Source organism: Apaloderma vittatum, unplaced genomic scaffold, assembly GCF_000703405.1.
Source record: "Apaloderma vittatum isolate BGI_N311 unplaced genomic scaffold, ASM70340v1 scaffold1099, whole genome shotgun sequence".
Classification (NCBI taxonomy): Eukaryota; Metazoa; Chordata; class Aves; order Trogoniformes; family Trogonidae; genus Apaloderma; species Apaloderma vittatum.
The window spans coordinates 48,988-70,009 of record NW_009736754.1 but is presented as its reverse complement, the minus strand read 5'-3'; the positions used below and the strand labels follow the sequence as shown (position 1 = coordinate 70,009).

At 41.9% G+C, this 21,022-nt stretch overlaps 1 protein-coding gene across 1 annotated transcript in view; it reads left to right on the top strand.

Annotated features, from left to right (window-relative positions):
* CRHR2 (corticotropin releasing hormone receptor 2) overlaps positions 1-15,478 on the top strand; it is a 103,393-nt gene extending 87,915 nt beyond the window's left edge. Inside the window, exons 10-12 of the mRNA XM_009877089.1 lie at positions 987-1,122; positions 2,840-2,881; positions 15,037-15,478. Of these exons, the coding sequence (XP_009875391.1) occupies positions 987-1,122; positions 2,840-2,881; positions 15,037-15,177 (319 nt within the window). The 3' untranslated portion in view covers positions 15,178-15,478. The remainder of the gene's footprint in view (positions 1-986; positions 1,123-2,839; positions 2,882-15,036) is intronic.
* The last annotated feature ends 5,544 nt before the right edge of the window (positions 15,479-21,022 follow it).

Genomic DNA, 21,022 nt, shown 5'->3' with positions numbered 1-21,022 from the left:
CATTCCTGCCCTGGTCAGCAGCTAAAGTGTGCACTTACCACATCACTCTGAGGTGTAAGAAATCGCTCAGTGCGGCTGCAGAGAATCTCAAGGCTTCAGTCTTCTCTTCAGCCTAATGCAAACCTCATTGATAGGACAGAAACCATCTGGAGGAAGAAGAGAGAGAAAGGGAGAGATACTAAAAAGGTTTCCATTTGTCCCCTGGAGTTCAGGGTGTGGGGACGAACAGCAGGATTCCAAGGCAAATGCTTTCCCAGAACACATTTCTTCCAGTAGTCAGGCACTGGTCAGAAAGTGTTAACTAGCAAACTCACCTATGGCTCTGTCCAGCCTTTCAGGCTTGGGATCCCGTGGGCTCACTCTTAAATATTCTCTCTTGAGCCCTAAGAAACTTTTGTTCTTCACTGTCTGAGGATTCTAGGAGCCTCCAGGTTGGGGGCTGGTCACGGAGCAGCTGTTCCTGTGCAGGGAGGTGGAGAAGTGTCTAAAACTTGGATGTCCTCCTGGCGAAAAAACTCGAATTATTTGGCTGTAGTGCAAATATAGGCTTCCACCGCTATCCTCGGCAAATGCTCTAGCTGTGTGCCTCCAGAGATGGAGGCACAGGGAGTACTTGTGTTGTCCAACTCCATTCACTCATGTCAGACACTGGACAGAACTTGACATGTGAATTTTTCTCTTAAAGTGCTTCTTTCCTCTGGTGACTGTCCATGTCGGACAGCCCTGATCAAACATGTCTTGGGCCATCCTTTAATTTTCTTCTCACCCTGTTTGACGTGTGCAGGGGCTGAACTGTTGTAAGGAGGCACCTAAGCTCCCTCTTTAGCTGATGTAGGTGCTTCACTCCCCTCTGAATCCTGCTCCGAGATTCATCCCCTCTTGCCACTAACGGGATGATTTATTTGGATTGGGTTAATCTACAGTGGTTCAGCTAACATGGTTGTTCTTTCTTGTTCTCACTGATGTTTTCTGTTTCCTGCCCACAGGAAGGCAGTCAAGGCAACATTAGTTCTTCTGCCTCTGCTAGGCATCACCTATATGCTTTTCTTTGTCAACCCTGGCGAAGATGACATTTCCCAGATCGTTTTCATCTATTTTAATTCCTTCCTGCAGTCTTTTCAGGTAAGAGAACAAGTTCACAGCTGGTATCAGCTACTTGCTGAAAGGTGCTTTTCAGCCGTGAAACTTAGGGCAATGAAGTCAATGATGAAAATACTAGCTGAAAATAATTCAGCTTTGTTTGTGCTTACATAATAGATATATAAGCATGTCCTATAGAGTAGAGATCACCTCTCAGGTGTGTACTGGAAGGATTCGTCTCTCTTAACATCAGCATTATGTTCAGTTGGTAACTAAGCTTCTCACCTGGGCTCCATCTAAAGGCAACAGAGAGAGAGATGGTGCTTCATTCTATGCTAAACAGCCTGAGAGAGGATGATGAATCAGCCTCCCACGGTACCTTTCTCTTCACAGAGCACACAGTGAGGTGAGATTTAGACTAGATGTTGCTAAAACCAAGGGAAACAACTCTGACCTGTTGTGCTCACTTGATTAAGACATTGGGAATATCACCCAGCCTCTCACTCCAGTTCTGCAATGGTGCATGCACTCAGCCATCAGACCCAACCGACTGAGAACTCACACTCGACCTCCTCCCCCGGACATTCTGCCAGGATGTAAAAGGCAATGCAATGTGAGGAGCTATCCCAGCTTTCTGGATTTGGCACAAAACCAAAAGTGATTGTAGACCTTGATTGTTTAGCCACATATTTCTGCTTTGGTATGTCCTAGTGTCCTACAGCTTTACTTCTGTTTAAAGACCTTCTTGAACTAGGCTAAAACTATGGTTGGCATCTGCAGAATGCAAGTACCCCAATATCCAGGATATCAATACAAATATACAGCACACAGGCTGTCAAGCCAAATCCAGGGTTATGGCTCACAAAAGTTTTGAGCTTTGGATGACAATTTTTACTGATTGCATGTTTAGCTTTGTAACACGGAGCATCCCACCAGAAATCACAACTGAATAGCCAAAATTTAAAAAGTCCCTTTTAATCTGTGAACAAAGGAAGATTAGCATTTACTAGTGAACTAATCCACGTTTCATTCCCTAAAATTAATTATATTTTTTATCTGATGATGCTCAAAGTCTCAAAAAATGTTACACTGCTTATTTTGTTGTTAGTGCTACAAATACATAGGTAAGAAAGAAAGCACAGGGAATCTCTCCTTTATGGTGACAATAATCACAGTCCATTGCTGAAAGAAAAAAGAAGTAGGATTCCGCTCACAGGCTAGGGATGAAAGTGTCATCATGTTGTCATCTGAGCTCCCATTATAGTCATTATCATCTTCGCAGTCGTTACAGGGGTCTGGTCACTGCTGTCAACGGAGCCTACAGAGCATTCAGCTCAGATGGATGTAAGCAACCTGATGATACATTTGCCCACACAAGACCTTCTCAGGCTGTTTGACACCCCCTTGTAAGTGTCTGAGACATCCACACGGATCTGGCAGGCAGGACATAGCACCTGTGAGGGATCTCTGCCATTTAGGGGAGGCAGCTGGGAGCTGTAGATATGCTTTAGCCAAGCTGAAGTGGCAATTCCCTCTATCCGTGGAAGGGCTGTCTAGATTCTAGCTCTCACGGCTCACCTGTGAGCCACAAGACACTTAGCATTTTCTCAGGAAGTTACAGGGAAAGGATTCTGTCTAGAAGTGGTTGGTCTCAACAAGATTATGTTTTTGCTCAGGATGATTCCAGCGTAAAGTTCAGTCCATGATTCTGCATGTTAAAATACTTACCTGCTAACTGACTGTTATCTGTTCTTTCCAGGGTTTCTTTGTGTCAGTATTTTACTGCTTCTTGAATGGAGAGGTAAGTAGTGTCTCCTGCTGTCAGTGTAATTAATTCTTGGGAGGTGGAACTTACTTGAACACCTAATTATAGAGACATGAGATGTTTTTACATGGGGTCATAGCCCCATCAGTCTGTTACTCTTGCAGAGGTTTCTGTCAATGCGCACCTGAATTTCCCAGCCCTCTTTGTAGGCATCCTTTGTTCACAAAGCTTTACTAAATTATTGCCAGGCAATAACCCCCTCACAATGAACATTGGGCTGGAACCCAAGGCCACATGATTTTGTAGTTGGAACTGTGTATTGCCCTAGTGCACTTCCATTTTATGCACTTGGGCTGGGACCAATTAGATGTTCTTACCAGACTTTCACTTTTTTGGCTGTTCTGGAATTCTTTCAACTGTCTCATAGTGGGAGAATTAGCCCTTTCACCACTGCAGTCTGAAGCTCTGAAGCCATGAGACAACTTCCCATTTCCTGTAACGTGAAAGAGTTCAGACATAATCGAGGTTGGCGAAAGACAGGATGATTCACTTCGAGCACTTCTATGCCTTGATAACCATCTACTAGCAGATCAGAAATTATTTCTATAACTGATTTTCCCAGCTGTATCACACCACTGTTACAGCTGGAGTGGGCATTTCTGTGGGAGTCAGTTCAAGGATAAGACATGCAGCTTGGGTGATGTAGGTGATTTTGATTAATTTCTCTAAGCGTAGATACCTATTGCTGCTTGAGAAGCTATAGCATATTTAAGGCATCCACATGGGTCTACCAGACATGATACAGGATCTACAGAGCTTCCAGCTGGGAACTGGGAAGCCAAGAGGGGAACAACGTGGGTATCTCAAATGGCTCTCTATGTCACCGGTTCAAGCCAGTTAACACCATCTTTTTCTCATCAGCTTAGCCTACAACTGACACTTCCTTTTGCTCACCTGAACAATTCTAGCCTTCACTGGCAGCATGGATTAGCTCTCCACTGATGATTATGCACACCTAGACACAGCTCATATATAAGACACCTACAAACAGCTGAATTTGTGAGTGAAATCTTCCCTGTAGCCATATGGTTGCATCTAATGTGCAGCTTCCACTTCACTAGCTAAACCATGGCAACTCCCTAACTACTACTTTGAGGTATAATATAAGTCTAAATCCCCCAAATATTGCAGCATTGTCTATTTCAAAACTTTGAAAGGACTTTAGACTCAATGTACTGTGGGAATGTTTTTGAAGTATTGTAAAGTTTTCAAAGGGTGACATTTCCTGCTCTGTTCTAGCTTCAGCTTTGCACAGCTTGGAAGTAGCAAGTTCAGTGAATTTTCAAGGCTTTTTTGGGCTTGTAATCATATTACTCAAAAAAAAAAAAAAAAGAAAAAAAAGTATCTGATACTATTCTAAAAGCTCTCTTTTGTGGTAGTGCCTGGATGAGGGCTGGTTAGCTCAGCTGGTTAGAGCGTGGTGCTGATAACACCAAGGTCACGGGTTCAATCCTCGTTCGGTCCCCATGTGTTGCCTGATCTAGTTGAGAGGCGTCCCTGCCCATGACAGGAAGGTTGGATTAAATGATCTCTAAGGTCCCTTCCAGCCGAGGCCATTCTTGCAGTAATTCTATGATTTTCCTCCTTGTGAAGTGAGAGCCTGTACAGGCAGCATTGCTAACTGAGGCGTGTATGAAGCCTTGGTTGTTAGTGTAGCAAAAGTGTGGTTTCTTATGGTAAATGTCCACGTCGAGGCAGTGAGAGCCATGCTGATTTACTGCTCAGTTAGGTTTGCAGTGCATTGTTTTCCTCAATTATCTGCAAAGAAGAATCATAGAATCATCGAGTCATTGAATCATTGAACCATTGAATCAGGGAACTGTAGAATGTTTTGGGTTGAAAGGGACCTTAAAGATCATCTAGTTCCAACCCCTCTGCCATGTATTTCTTAGTGCATGTGAACAGCATCACGTTAGAAGTACACAAGTACCAAAACGTCATTTGCATTCTCCTGACATCATGGTGATGAAGGTAATGCCACTCAGTCCACATGAGGTACCAGCACTCTTAGTGAGATCCACAGCAGATTTTGCTCTAAAAGAGGAAAACAGCCTCCAAGTAATAGGCTTTCAGTAGCCTGAAATCTTTATAAATATCCCTGAAGCCTTGTTGCATTACAATCTCTTGTGTGAGTCTGATACTCCTAACTCTGTGATAGGTGGGCTGATAACTTGCTATCTCAGAAGGTTTTAAATACTTCAGATTTTCCAGTTATGTCAGAGTTGGGTTCTTTAAATGCATGTAATAGTCTTTAAAAGGTTATTCATCACACACAGTGCCAGGCCTGCTCTGAATGATAACACAAGCAAAAAGGCTAGAAAATCCATTAATTTAAAGCTTTAATAGTACTGTGATCTCAACTGCACCTCTGCCATTTCCCATTAGATACAGCTGCCACTAGAAACTTGCAATAACTGTCTGTAGCAGAGCTAAAACAATATGGATTACAGAACAGTTATCAGAGTTTCTATCTTTTTGTCAGTGTTCTATCTGCAAAGTTTGGCAAATGAAAGAGAGTTTTTTCTCTGTAACATCTTGTAGCCTCCCTTGATTTAAACAAACATGTCCTTACGACTTGCAGTGTTTCTCTTCCTATAAGCTCGTGTACCCCAGATCAAAATTACATGGCCGTGCTGCTTGAATAGAGCTGGTGTTCCACTGGACAAGGCGGTGCCTCCAGCACTAACTGAAGATGGCACCTTGGTAATTCAAGTTACCACCATAAATGCTCTTGGTCCCGACTTTGCAGCAATTTAGTCTGACAGCTCAGCAGTGGGATCACTGAAGGGAGAAAGTGAAAGTATTAAATCACAGCCTGTGCAAAGAATTTCAAATGGGACAAATTTATTTCCTTATGCTTTGGAGCAGGCATTTGACCTGGGAATACAAACATCTCCCTTTCCTTCCTTCCTGTAATATTTCTCGTTGATATTGGACTGAGTTTGTTGGCTGCAATGAGAATTAAGTCAATGAGCCAGGTCTTTGGGGAGCGGGTATCCTTGGGTCCTCTCTGCTGGAGATACAATCCTTCAGATTTCAAATATGAATGTCTTTCCAAGCCAACACATTATATACAAACTATTCCAGTGAACATGAGAAGAAGCAGTTTAGATACAAAGTTGACAGATTTAATTTTTTATGTTTTATTGCTTCTGAGAAATTTTGAAGCAGCTTTGAACAATCTGTGTCTGCCATGGATGGGCATGAGAGGCCATTGGCACTTGACTTGTTAATTTGTCTAGAGACTTTATGAAAGAAATTTGTGGTTTTGGACAAAGAAAATCTACTGACACTAGAGGGCAAAAATCTCATTTAATCTGAGTGGGAAAGAGCATCTCTGGACTTTCAAGAAAATTGAAGATGAGAGGTTTCTGAGAATTTAAGATGTCGTGAAAAACAGCATAATGAAAAATACATATGCATTTACGTTAAATGCCACTTAAAAAGAATGACTGTAGGTTGTGAACTTATTTTTTAATCACTGCAAAAATCAAGATGCTCCTGAATTTTTTTTCTGTCAGCTCACAGATCTCAAGACTGAATTCAATTTGATGTAATAGTAGATTTAAAAAAAAAAGTTTGGAATCGAGTCTTTTGGAACAAGGATAGATGCAATGGCTTGAAACTCTGCTGAAAAGAAGAAAATAATCCTTATAGCTTTTTTTTTTTGAGTTGATGATACTTATTCTACCTAGGTCAGTTTTCTTTTAACAAGATAATAACGTATAATCAGGGATAGGCTTTCATGGTATCTCATCCTTCTGTGAGTTTGGATGAGAGTGTAGATCCATGGAAAGCACCTCAGGGTCTCTTCAGCCTCTGTAGTACAAGCTGATGAGTTCAGTCCAGTAACTGAGCTTGATGGCATGTGTTTAATTAAAGCTTGTCTTTTAAAAAGGTATCTGATGTGGGATTCATCTCACATGGTACCTCTGATTTTTCTGACAATGATCTTGAGAAATGAATGTTGGATAAAAGCATCGCTATCTCTCCACGTCCCAGCCAGACCTGAAACTGAAAAAAGGCTCAGTGAAAGTTATAGTCTTTAGGCATAGGTAGAGTAGGCTTATACTTGTTTGCATGATAGGAAATCCAGGAAAAATATTCATTATAGGTCCAATACTGAAAGAGGCTCAACTGTTATCAGGCCAGTGAAGACTGTTGTCAGCTTTGGCTTTTTGCAGGAGAGCATCAGTGGAAGACAGCAGAAGGCAGCAGTCCATCACTAGCACTATAATCACTCTTTGTTGATCTCTAGGTTCACACCTCACTTATACTTTTACTCATACTCATACTGTTGTCCCAAGGATCATATTCTAGCTCTCTAGTTCACCTTCAGGGCCAGACAGAGAAGAGCAGTCTCCATTATCAAACTGAAAGAAGCAAGGGAAATCCTGATATACCATGGTGAAAAAAAATCACAATGAGGATGCTTAAGCACTAGAAGAGAGACCTAGAGGTGTTTTGAGGTCTCTGTCCTTGGATGCATTCAAAATGACCGGATAAAGCCCTAACATAACTTAAAAACTGGATAAAATTTATGTGCTGATCTTGCTTTGATCATGCTGTTGGACCAGAGGTCTTTTGAGGTCCCTTCCAACCTTAATTATTCTATAACTCATTAACCCTGTGTCCATAATAGGGTGACTGTCCGTCATTTCTAACTGTATCCTGGAGGATTGCACAACTAGCAAGGCCTATATATTCTGCAAAGCATGAATTCTTAGCTCAAGCAGGCCTCAGATTCTGGTATTACCTGGTGAATATCGATAGTCTGCTATGAATTAACATGTGAAGTGGAAAGCAATTAGCTGACCTAGAGAGAAACTATAACCAGAGAGGAATAGAACAGGTTACTTCGTTAGACAGCGCTGTAGATTATTCTCACAACAAGGTGCAAGGCAAGGATAAATATGTCTAATTTTTTGTGTGTTGAACCTTTACCCAGGCACCATCTGTCTCTCAAAATCTATTAAGCTCAGAGTGGCTTACTTTGATCTGATCATCTTGGGAGGTTATTCATTATAAGTGCCAGCTATGAATCACCACCTAAATGGTTAGTCATCCACCTGCCCGTCAATCTAAGCAGCCTTCACATTAATGATTCTGAACCCAAAGGACATGCATTAAGCATTCCTCCAAATCACTGAATAAATATGAATATGGGGGTGTGCTAGAGAGTTAAAGTTTATTTCCATCTCCCACAGTGATTACTTTCTGAGCAAAGGTGCCCAACAGTGTGAGCGTGAATACTCCCAGATGTCCCTGAGGGTGTCTGGTCAGTATAGAATCAACTGAAGGGGTCAACCCTTCCCTTTGGGACAACCAGGCAGCAGTTCATTGCAGGGCTGTGGTCTCCTCTCTCTAGCCATCTCCCTTTCCCAGGTCTGTTCCGGCAGAAAGTCACCTTCATTGCTGTAACTCCAGTAGGTTCCTTCAGACTGGGTCCTGCCAGAGAAAGAAAAATGAGAAGTCCAGGCATGGTGAAAGACAGCAACTAGTTTGACGGTCCTTCCCCACCCCACCTCTAGCTTCTTGCAAGTTATGTACGATAACAAAATTGAACTGTTGCGGTCATAGAAATCTCAGTCTGGAAGGTGCTGCAAAACCTTTATCCACCTGTTACCAGGTTGTACGAAGTTGCTGCCAAAGACTCCGGCAAAAAAAAATGAGTTGCAGACCAGTTAAGCAGGTTAATTTTTTTCAGGGAGAAAAAGAAACTTCATAATGTTGTATAAAATAGTGATGTGATGTAGGCTATTTGGTGAAAAAAAAATGTTCCACCTGAGCTTTGTTTTTATTTCCTTTGAGCCGTGCAGATTGTTTTGACTACATCCCTTCCCTGCCTTAGGAGGATTAAACACTGATAATGGCATCTTTGCAGAGATGTTTGGTTCTTTTTTTTTGCCTGATGGTAACGTGATCGTCTTTGACCTGAGAGGCTGGCTCCACTGGGAGCCTTGTAAATCCACACCAATAGGGTGAGAGGTGGCTATAGGACATACATATAGTTGCTCAGTACTTAATTTGCAAAAAGAGATAAAGACTCACTCCTACCTCCCTGAGAGTTAGCATTCCTCATCTGCAGATCCCAGGTCTGCCAGTCCAATGATCTCTGTGCTTTGGCTCTTCTGTTTCTTTGCTTCCATTTAGGACTGCACTTAATACTTCCAAGGATCTGGAGAGGCTTGATCCATAGGCTTCTTCACAGCATAGACTACTAAATCCAGCATTTACTGTCTCTTCTCCCTTGAGGGGCACCTTAACTCTTTGGAAAACTTCCAAGGTGTCATATAGGACATCACCTTAGGTTATTTTCTGTTGTGTAGTGAATGAGATTTATCCCCTAACATTAGACATCTAATAGATACACATATGCAGTTGAGCTGATCAACCTCAACTTCATTTTTAGGCAGTGATTCACCCAAATGAGGGTGATTTTCGACTGACCTGTTCTAGTTATCTCTTTTTGATCAATTCTGCAAATACCTCATGACCTTTCCTATGTCTCTGCTGGATACAGAGAAAGGCCAGGGCTTCAGAAACTTCATGGAAGTGGATTATGCTGCAGAATCAGACGCAGTGAGACCAGTGTCTTGAAATTTAACATCTGCATATACAGATACCTTTTGCTGATCTGAACATTGCTTGAAAGTCCTCATGCTCATCTGTACCTTACAGTAAGATTGAATAAGTCTTCATCAGCTTTTCCACAATTTCAACTAACATTTGTAACCAAAGATGCTTAAAGTCCAAAGTTATTCTCCAGCTATAATAACTTCTCCAAAGTTATTACCTCCAGCTGCAGCAGAAGAATCTGAATCATATCATGAAGGTGCTTGAGTGTAGGTGAAACTTGATGAATTCATTACTGAAATCTGTTTTCACAGAGTAAAAAATGGTCCGTTTCAAAGCCCATGGAGATGTATATAAATCTTTTCCATTTATTTCATTTGTCGTTAGATCAGGTTTTCTGGGAATAAAAAGTTGCATATGAGCAAAGCAAGAACTTTATTAAGGTTACGTAGTCACAGATTACTGAACATCATGATTATTCTATAGTCAGAGAGTACATGTTGTATCTGTCCCTCACATTACTTTTTCATGTGAGAGATGTTCTATTCTCCTTATCAAAGCCTTCCTTTTTACCTACATTACTACTGTTATATTTAGTGTTACATCAAGAAGCCCCAGGTGAATGGGCCCCTTTCTTCTGAGCACTGTATAAATGGATCAAGCTTCCTTTTTCTCTGCTAATAAAACATGAAATTTCTTACGAAACCTGATTTTTAATGTCCCTAAAGGCTCTTTCTTCAGCTCATTTCTACCTGATGGCTCCAAGAAGTCAGCCAGCAGCCAGTGTCTAGCATAAGTAATAACAGCACAAAGTTGATGCTTATTTTATCAAAAGCAAACCCTCTCTGCACATTTTCATCCTTCTCTCCATCTCTTTCATTCTTTTTGTTCTTCTGAGGAGGAGAGGGTTTTAGCAATTTTCTTTAATCAGATGTGGATTTTACTGATTTTCAGATGTGATCTGAAAATTTGAGAAGTCCTCAATGAGATGATCTGATCAGGAAAGAAAAACTGTCACCCACTGACTTCATCCCATCACCTGAATTCTTTCTCTTGACTGTTCTAAAGCAATCCTGCTGAGAGCAGTGCCCACACTCTGTAGGCATAAATATCTTGGTAAATGTGATTTGACAACATGCTCAGAAACAGATGTGATTATTCACAGTATGCAAAGAAATGAAAAGAGGTATTCTGAGAGAGTAACTGTTTCCAAGAAAAAGACAGACCAAGGGTCAACACAAATAACTAAGCTTTCAGCACGGATGAAATTTGTCATCTCAAGCAACTAAAGTTATGTAGAGGTGAAGCTGATAATTTGTATTCCTGAGGCTGCTTGTTAAGCTTTAAGTGTGCACATCTTTGGGCTATTACAGGAGAGTGCTGGTCATAGATTTACTAATTTTGACTCTAGCACATGGTGCCGACTCTACAAATGCTTAATGGATAGATGTAGTTGCTATTATGGAGATTAATAACCAAGTTTGGGGTTGCTATTTTGCTTTATCTTTTTTTATTATTATTTTGCTGTGTAATAGCTTTTATGTGTGTCTTTTTTTTTAACATGTTATTATAGCAATCACATCTGGCTAGCTTTTGTTTCAGAGTTCAGTTGTAAGAGATTACTTTGAGCTTTAAGTTTTCTGTTTGTGGTCTGGTCACATCCTAACTGCAGTGAATTATTATCATTAAGAAATGCCCTGGAAGTGCAGAGTCTTTTTCCACGTGCCCAGTCCATTAGGAATGGCTCCAGCTTTAGAAGACGGCATTTTTGTTACTACATTTTATCCTTTCTCAAAGCTTTTAGGCAAACCATATCAGAAAACTGCTTGTTTAGACTCATGTCTTTATCTCCAGGTGACTCTTTTAAACTTGGTTGGTTTGCAGCACAAATGATAAATCTGGCTTCACTGGCTGAATAAGTACCTGCTCACACAAATTGCTCAGAAACACAAAAAGGCCCAGCAGGTTATTCCCCTTTCTGATGACCCAGAGAAATGCTGCTGCAGGAGTCCCCGAGATACATCGACTCACAGGACTGCGGCTCTGCTATTAACGTCTTTAGCAGGACTGTGCTGTGCACAGAGATTTACTCTCTGCTTGTGCGCCAAAGATGAAAAAATTCACCTCTTTGAAGGACTTAAGTGGCTCACAGGCTCCCTTTACAAGGATGAATTTCACTCTAGCAAAAAAGGGAAAAACTTTTTCTAACAATCTAGAGGGGAAAGATCATTCAAGAGGCAACAACTCTCTGCAGATCAAGTCCCATGTTCTTCATGGGACAATTTCTCATGCCAATGGTTACCCATCTGACACTTTACATGTTACTTACACCATTTGCCTTAGGTGCCCAACATTGTAACTAAGCTGGTTTTGTACTCGAAGGAGCAAGGTGGTGCAAGGATTTATTAATTCCACATAATCTAAGTCACCTCCTTATGGGGATCATCTCTCTTTCTCCCTTGTCCATATTGATAGCATAAATAATTGGCCGAGACTAGGCATCAGGCTTTCAGATGAGATACATCCCCGCCTTGCACATACTCCAGCACATGTATTTGCAGTTGGGTGTGTGTGTATATGCACCCTTAAATCCAGAATCAGAAACAAGTATCTCTTGGCTACTCCAGGTAGAACCACAATAGATTTGCAAAGATTGGGCATCCAGAAATGTGCAACACTATGATGCATCTTCTTTCCATTGTTTCTCACGTTTTAACAGAAGGGTTCCATGAGCCAGAGAAGTCAGTTTGATGATACAGAGAACATCAACACTCTAGGTTGGCTTCTACTGACTGAGCCAGCCCATCCTGACTCTGGCTATCTCATGTAACTATCTCAACTCATTTTGTAAACTGACCAAACCCCATCTTGAAACTACTGGAAACATGTTATACCTTACTACTTTGTAATGAGATGCCCTTCTAGAAATCCCCTGCACTACTGTTTAACCACATTATTCTTGTTCTCATTGCAAATTCATTCATGATGATCATGCTCCTCCTGGCAGTGCTGTCTTCTAACTTCAGTCCTTCTTTCACTTAGATGTTCACTCTTCCCCTTCTTTATGCAAGCAGTCCCATCCCCTCACAGCCTTTATTTTTCTAGAGTCTGCCCCACATACTGAGTGCAAACTCTATTTTATATTGAAACAAATCACTGTTCAAAATCAAAAGAAAGAAGCCCAGTGTGGCACTCTTCTCACTCTGCTACAGACATCTGCACACAGATGACACACAGTTGAGAAAACAACTAAAGGAAGAGATCTTCAGGTCTATTTGGCTCAATCTGTACCTTCTAGAAGGTCTCTGATAGAAAAACCAGATTTTTCAGTTTCAGGATTCCCCTGAAAAGGGACCAAAGAAGGAACTGCAAAACTATTTTCCAAGTTAATACTCACAAACCTGAAATGGAGTGTATTAATGGACAAAGCTGGTGATGAGAAGGGATTCTTAAGTGCCAGATCACAGCACTGCAGAGTTTCTAAGTAGTAATGCTACAAGCTATGGGTCTGTCTAAGTCCCTGAAGGCCCACCAAGAAATCAGGGGATTGAAATCCTCAGAGGAGGGGTGTAGATGTCTCCTTCCCATTCCCTTCATGTGAACTGTTGGATGTTTTAACTATCAGGCCGTCATTTCTGTTCATCTAGGAGACCTAATACTGACAGCGTGTGGTTTTGGTGGGAAATATGTCTGCTATTAGAGCTCATCAGCTTATCTGAGCACCTGTTAGACAGCGTGTTGGAGCTGGTCTGAGGTGGGGATGGGAAGGATGTGTTTCTCATGTTTTCAGTAGGCTTCCCATTGCACCTGAAGACAGGCCCCAAGTTTTAAAAGAAATGAAGAAAAGCAGTGGCTGTGCACTTTTGGACAGTTTGTTGAAACACCATCTTCCCTGCAATCCCAGAATGCCCTCGATCTACCTCAGGTGCGGATAGCTGAGAAGTTATGCCAGCATGGGTTTCATACAGGCTGTACAAGCTCATCCCAGGCCTTGTACAGTTGCCATGGTAGCTGATCCATGTTGAGGTCTACCCTACAACATCACTACTATTAATACTCTGCCAGTGGTAAAATGGGGATAAGAGCACTCCTTTGCTTTTGAGGGACACAGTGAAGATACGTACATTAAAGATTGAAAAACATTGAAGGTGAGATACCAATATTGTCTAAATTTAGCTAATTTCACAATCCAGACATCTAAAGCAGAACTAGTTGTCTAGGCTCATTAGGCTAATGAAAGGAAATAGGTATTTTTCATCTGAGCAAAGTATCTGGCCTACTTTGGACATCTGCCTTAGGAGGAGATGAGTTATACCCTTTGACCATGCTGACTGGTTCTCTTCTTGGTGAGGAAGAGAACTATGGGTCAGTAGCTGAGGTGTAATGTTTACATTACATTATTAATAACCCCACCTTCGAAACAAATGTGGCTTTGGCAAAGGAGGCCCAGGCCTGATATATATAGATTCTATGTAAAAATGCTCTTTTTACAAAATTGAGAGATTATCAGCAGAACATCATCATCCTTTCCAAGTGGCATGAGTACAATTACCCAGTGATTGTCCAAGAAACAGGGCCCAGATTCATTTCACCTGATTTTGTAGGCTTGCCTAGCTGCTTAGGTTAGAGGTCTGAATGATAGTGTTGGGTTGACAGATTAGATGTTCTTAGAGGTCTTTTCCAACCTTAATGGTTCTGTAATTCTGTGATTCTATGATTTTGTGACTCTCTGAATTGCTCTTGTTTCTACAGTAAGCAGAGAACAACAACAAGAATATCCAGAAATTGGTCTAAATGTTTTGTTCCAGATCACTTCTGCCTTCTCTGCCAGTGATCTGGCAGGAATTGGTTACAGTCTGTGTTAGGAGTATCTTAAGCTTTCCCTTCTATTTTGTTTGAGGCCAGGGTTCCTATCACCTGTTTTTCCTTCGCTTGTATACTTGTATACTTGAGCTGGAGCTCCTGGGCTCTTTGACCCATACACACACACAAAAAAATATATACAGGCACTAGAAGTTCAGGATTCATCTGGCCTATTTGTAAGCATCCGCTTAAGGATGACCTTCTCTTGAGTAGGTCTCCACTGCTTATACAAAGAGCTCAGGTGTTAGTTCACATGTGTCTGTGTTGCAAACACCAGTATTTGGTTAGATGATCTGTAATTCGCCTGTAATTCCCGCCAAGGGAAGCAGGGGCAACCACAGCCCCTGTGATAGGTCTCTCTAAGACCTCTATCAGGCACATCCATCTTGAAGACTTGATTCAATTGCATAAGCTTAGGCATTTATGGCTGTTTGAAATGCTCTGGTGTATTTAAGATACCGGATATAAGGCATGACATGGGTGAAAAAACATGCTTTTTTTCCAAAATACAGTACCCAGAAGAATATCAAGCAAACTAAATGCCCACGTTCAGGCAGTTGAATCAAGCCCTGCACTTTTCAGTGGCTTAACATGTATGACCATTTGTCTCAGAGCTGCCTAATGTCCCTTTTCAGAGAACACCTGAGTATTCTAAGTGTTCATGTCCTTTCCTTTTTGTTTTTTTTCACCAGGTCCGTTCTGCTGCCAGGAAACGATGGCACCGCTGGCAAGACCATCACTCCCTCCGAGTGCGTGTGGCACGTGCCATGTCTATCCCCACGTCTCCGACACGAATCAGCTTCCACAGCATCAAACAGACTGCAGCCGTGTGATACGCCCTGCACATACACACACAACCTGGTGGCCTTCAGGGTTCTTCTTTCTTCACTCGCCCCAAGCCCCTTTCTTCAAACTTTCTTACTTTATTCTGCACTGCTGTCTTTTGCGATGAGGTGCCCATCATCTTCTTGTGGACTCTCATCTCCCATATTCATGATGCTGCTTTAAGGCAACCAGGCAAAAGCCTCTTGGTGTAGGTGGTGGCAAAATAGATTCACAGAAGAGATTCAGCAGCGACTGCACTTTGTGGAAGTTCACGATACAAAGTCTAAAAGAGCACACTGGCAGGAACAATCAATTTTTTTTCTCCCTTTTTTTTTTTTGGTGGTTTTTCCCTTCCATATTGTGGTGAACAAAGACTGTTTCTAACATACTGCCCATCTTGTCCTGTGCATTGATTCCCAACAATTTCGACAGTTCGGTGTATATATAGCCCGTCTCTTTCTTGTTTATTTGTAAAAATTTCTTATCTGCAGAACTGTCATTTGAGAACATGTGGCAGCAAGAAAAAGAGCATCTGGAGGGTGGTGCAAAAAATCAGGATTTATCTACCTTCCCCATTTCTCCCTTTGAGAGACTGGGAGTTGTCCAGGGCATCACTGGACTGTTAACAGAGGCACTTTGCCTTGCAAGAATCATGCCCTGTTCGTACACAACATTTTGAAAAGAACAGCAATATGTCTAAATAGCTCTATAAAATATCTTTACTCCTCTTAGCCCCACGCTTTTGACACAATGTAAGTAGCCTTTGGAAAGCCGTTGGGTGTTTTTCAGCCAGGAGGATTGGGGTGGGGAAGAATAACGGGTTTGAAAATATAAAAGGGAAGCACTGTAAAAATAATGAGGAGAGGTTGTTTGCATTTTGAGGATAGTGCTACATGCTGCACAAAGATTATTGAGCATTTTGAACTAGAGCAGATGTATCTACTAGGCTTTTTATGTGATGTTCAGAAATACTGTATATTTTCAATAATAAACACTTCTCTGGGTTGGTTTCAATAAAATCAGACATCATTTTCTTTACTCTGGAAAGGAAGAGGACACCCATCTTGAGAGTGTTATTGTATCTAAGATCAGGGAAGGACTACCTGTTTGATAATAAGCCAACAAAAAGAACAACCTCATGATAAAATCTGATTAAGAGAGTATTTAAATGGAAGATGAATTATCTTCCCTTCTCAGCTCATGGTGTTGCACTGGATCCCTGTCCCTTTCCCCTCCTTTTCTATAGAGAAGAATTACTTTCTTTTTTTTTTAATAGAATGGCCTAGGCTGGAACGGACCTTCGAGATCATGTAATCCAACCTCCCTGTCATGGGCAGGGATGCCTCTCAACTTTTTCCCTCCATTGGGCTTTTTGGCAGCAGAAAGAAAAAAAATGAGTAATATATTCTCCACCACCTGTATCTCACCAGTGCTGGAGTAATTTTCTCTTTCCACTTTAGCATGCTTATTCTGAATTTTCTTCACATGTTTTAGAGGACTTGCCAGCACCAGCTGGATTTAAATCTCCAGATTTAAATTGATCTCTCTCTAGTTCTTAAACTACACAAGGCTGGAGAATGTCTTGGTGCATGTCCTGGTTTTGGAGGCCTCCTGTCCTAACAGCTCAATCACATTCAACTTGGCTGATAGGGAATGCACATTTAGATTAACAAATTAAATATCTTTCTTTTTTAACTTTTCTCTCATTTGGATTCGTGTGCCTCAGTGAGATAACTGAGGGAGGAGGGAGAAGGGAGATTGGAGATTCTGTCTAGTTAGTTAGCCCTGTCATCTCTACTAAAGAGGATTACTGGTGAAGAGTCTTCACATAGCCTTCCACATGGCATGCCAGCCAGCGCGAGAGATCCCAGTGCAGAAGAGACCCAAATATGACTGGAAACATGCCTGCCTCTGCCACTCGCTGCTGTCAGTGCCCTGAGTTCTGCAAAATGAGGAGAACCATCTACATAGTTGCTGGGAAACAAAAGTTTCCGATGAGAGGAGAGTCTGTTCAGTGTTTTTATTCATTAGAGGCATCACAATAGCAATGCACAGCCTCCCGAGCTGTCGCGTGTGAAGGGACAGGTATATCTACGGGTCACAAAGATGTGGATTAAGTACCTCTGTGTTTGCTCTGTCTCTAGGCCAGACTGGGATGAAAAAGGGATTTGCAATGCAGCAGATATTGCCAGAAATTGCAGGTTATTGTTGCTACCAGGAGTATGTTTTCACAAAAATTAAAATCTTTTTTCCAATTAATATTTGTTGGAAGCCAAGGTTTTCAGACCTTCTAGCACTGGATCCTCTTTCAAGCCAGCGTGATGGACATGCAGCATTAATGGAATACTGCTCATGTTAATTTTGAAGTGACTGCCATGCTATTTGTTTTGCCATGCAAGCTTTCTGAAGCGTGTCATGCCTGAGGTCCTGACAGCCCCAGCTCATTTTCTCTAGAGCACTGTGAGGAAAATCAGGCTTGAATTTCTACTGTCAGCCTTGTAAAAGCAAGATTTCAGACCGTCCCCAGAAGAGCACTAAAAAAGTTATTTTGAAGATGGCTTGTTTTTTTGGTCTTCTCAGAGAATGTAAAGCAGGGAAGAAAGATGGAGGTAGATAAGTGTGTTAACTCTGAACACAGCATATGTAGGGGCTACAAGGGACAGGATTTGAGAAAAAAAGGCAGGGTCTTGGTTATTTCAGGCAAAGTCCTCAGGGATGACTGTTTTGTGGCAGCTGCTGGAAGGAGTGTCATTTAGACCAGTTGGGGGCTTCCTGTCTGAGATTGGATACATGAGGCTCAATCTAAAGCTCTAGCTTTTCTGCACATGGTTGTCATGTAGACAACCTAAGACCAATATGTAGGTTGCCTTCTAGTGGGCACGAAACTCTCGTGGTCAGCAACAAGAAGTGGAATACCTGTGTCCTGGAGCTCATGTTCTAGTTTCTCTGGAGCCACAAGCTGAGGCACATGATCTGTGCAAGGTGGTCACCATCAGTCTGTTTTCTAGGCATATATTTCAAGTTTCTGGAAGGGCTCTACTGTTTTCAGTAGATTTGGTGTCATTTGCCCTCTCAGTATTCCTTTCCGATTCCTAATAAGGAGGCAATTCATATCTTTCCCTTTATCTTCTCCACATGAAGGACCAGGCAGACCACAGGGCAATCAAGATCTCCTGATGAAAGCTTCCAGAGAAGCAGAGAGTGGATAGCAGTCTCCAAGGAATACTTTGAAGGCTGTTTCTCTTTCCCTCCCCCGATCTGTCTGATCAAGATCATCTTATTGTTTCCCTGAGTTCACCTGCTGCTTGCCTGTATCCTTTGTTTAGTTTTGTTAGGTGTGGTAAGTTCCTACTCAATACCATAACTATGAGCAAGACTTTGGAATAAATTCCCCAGAGATGTTGTGGCTGCCCCCTCCCTGGAGGTGTTCAAGGCCAAGTTGGACAGAGCCTTGAGTAGCCTGATCTAGTTGAGAGGCGTCCCTGCCCATGACAGGGAGGTTGGATTAGATGATCTCTAAGTCCCTTCCAGCCTAGGCCAGTCTATGATTCTATGATTCTATGAGTCAGGACAGTCCATGTTAGCTGTGAAACCAACCTGCCCTTCACATTTCAGGGTCAAAGAGCTAGGATTCATTCTGAGTTTTCCTCACTGCTGTGGACACACACCCAGCTCTGAAGTACAAATGCAGCAACACAGCAACACTTTCACTGGACTGGTTTCTTTCCCCCTATAGCGGAGTATTTTCTTTTTCTTAATAGACATGAAAAACAACTTTGTGGGCACAGCTGCATCTACCCTTAAGAGTGCTTATTCAGAGTGATTCACTATTCTCCTTGTGCTGTGAAGCCTGCCCTTTGTGAGGTATTGTAGGGGAGGGATCATCTTAGTCATGTGTATCTCCATGACACCTAGCACCAGGTGACTATCACTGGAATGGGAGATTTGTGCCTTAAATGGAGCAAAAGATCTAGGCACAGGATACTGTTCTTCCAAAGACCATTGGACTTACTTGACTTTATATAGCTTCTCACAAGTCTCAGCTGGAGCTAGTTCCTTCTCTGATCACTGAAGAATTGCTCAATACAGTCAATGGATTCCAAGGTATGAATCGGCTGATCCTTAAAGTAGATGTCGACGGTAGGACAGGAGAGTAGCACCCAACACCTGTTTTGTTTTTTGACCATAAAGGCCATCGGAATTACTGGCTTTTGTAGAGACAAACACAGTGCAAAATTTAGTAGCCTGAATCCCACACCAGTGATGTGGACTGGGCTATTGTAGCTAGTAAGAAATAAAAGAGTGGTAACAAGTCTTCAGGCTCTTCACGAGAACTAAGGAGTCCCAGTACCGGAACTGGAATTGAAGGATTACCAGATTTATCTAGCCCTGATATACATGCTATTAGCCATGTGTCTTTCTAGTGGGGTGTCCAGATCAAACCCAGACATCTGACAGATCTGAGTAGAAAAGAAATTTGGCAGTTGAAGAAGTGAACTAATGTCTCTGGCAATAGACATTCAACTGCAGGGGTTACTTTTACGAGGTCTTTTGGAGCTTAGAGTCTTTGACCTCACAATAAACCACTGGAATATGTCAGTGCCAGGGCACTGACCTTTTATCAGTATTTTCAGGGCTGTTTCTGGGATATCGTTTTGACTCACAATAAATATTCACTAAATCTTTAAGACCAACAGATAGATGAATACACATAAATTTGATGTCTGCCTCAGTAAGTCAGGTGACTGATCTCCTATTACACTTGGTGCATGCGTAAGCAAATTGTGCAGCAAAGTCTGCAGAACTTCTTAGCTGGCCTTCAGGAGGCATCAGCTTCTGGAGGAGCTCTTGGCCTTGCTGGATGGAACGCACCTCTTGGCCTTGCTGAGAACTTCACTCAGTTGCCTAAATATAAGCTTCTAGCATCATTTCAGATGCCCCAAGAATCCCAGCTGCCTTCTAGTTGTCAGTCCAGAAAAGCAGCTGTATGGCCTGTGCACTTGTCCCACCTTCTCTAATCTCTTTCGGATGGAATTGACACTTATGAATGTCTTGTACACTTGTGTACTTACTTAACTACTCTACTCTTCCCCTAGGGAGAAATCAGATTGGACAGGGTCATGTTGGCTAGTCTAGGATCCTTCAGATAAGCCTCTATTAGCTGCAGGCAGAGTGTAGGGCTTAGTTAACCAAGGAAGCTAAGAAGGACTATGGTGTTTTTTTCTTCCAGGACTGTGTTCAGTAAAAGTTCACTGAAGCCATTAAGATTTGCAGTGCCTAAAGAAATGAGGCTATGAAGGGCTCTCTCCTTTCTCTGCTGTTAGGCATGGTTCAAGGATAAAAATAAGATACTTTTTATTTCATTAGTGCAAACAGCTTGAAGAAGATAAAAATAAGCTTTTCGACTCTGCAAGTTCTCACCCATAGGAGTTTGGAAGAAGTTCACTTGACTGATAACAATGGTGATATTCTTGTCTCTGCTGTATTGGATAGTCCCACTGATGGAGACCTGACTTCTGTCATCAATGAAATTTGGCACATCCAAGCTGGAATGACAAAATAAGTCACCATTCCTCGAAACAGCAGCCAAAGTAGCTGCTGATGCCATTCCAAAGCATGGTGTAGGATCAAGTCATGGAGCTGCTTAGAACTGAATTCATTAGAATTAAATTGTTTGGAAATCATCCCAGGAAAAAAAAATACCTGGAAGCAAAACAGATGAGCAAGAGCTTCCATTTTCCCTGCATAGCTTTTGATAAAAATTGCTAGCTGAGCTGGAGGTGATCCACACACTCTCATCTCAAGAAGACAAGCATTTCCAAATTTTCACTGGCACATGCAAGTAAGCCTATG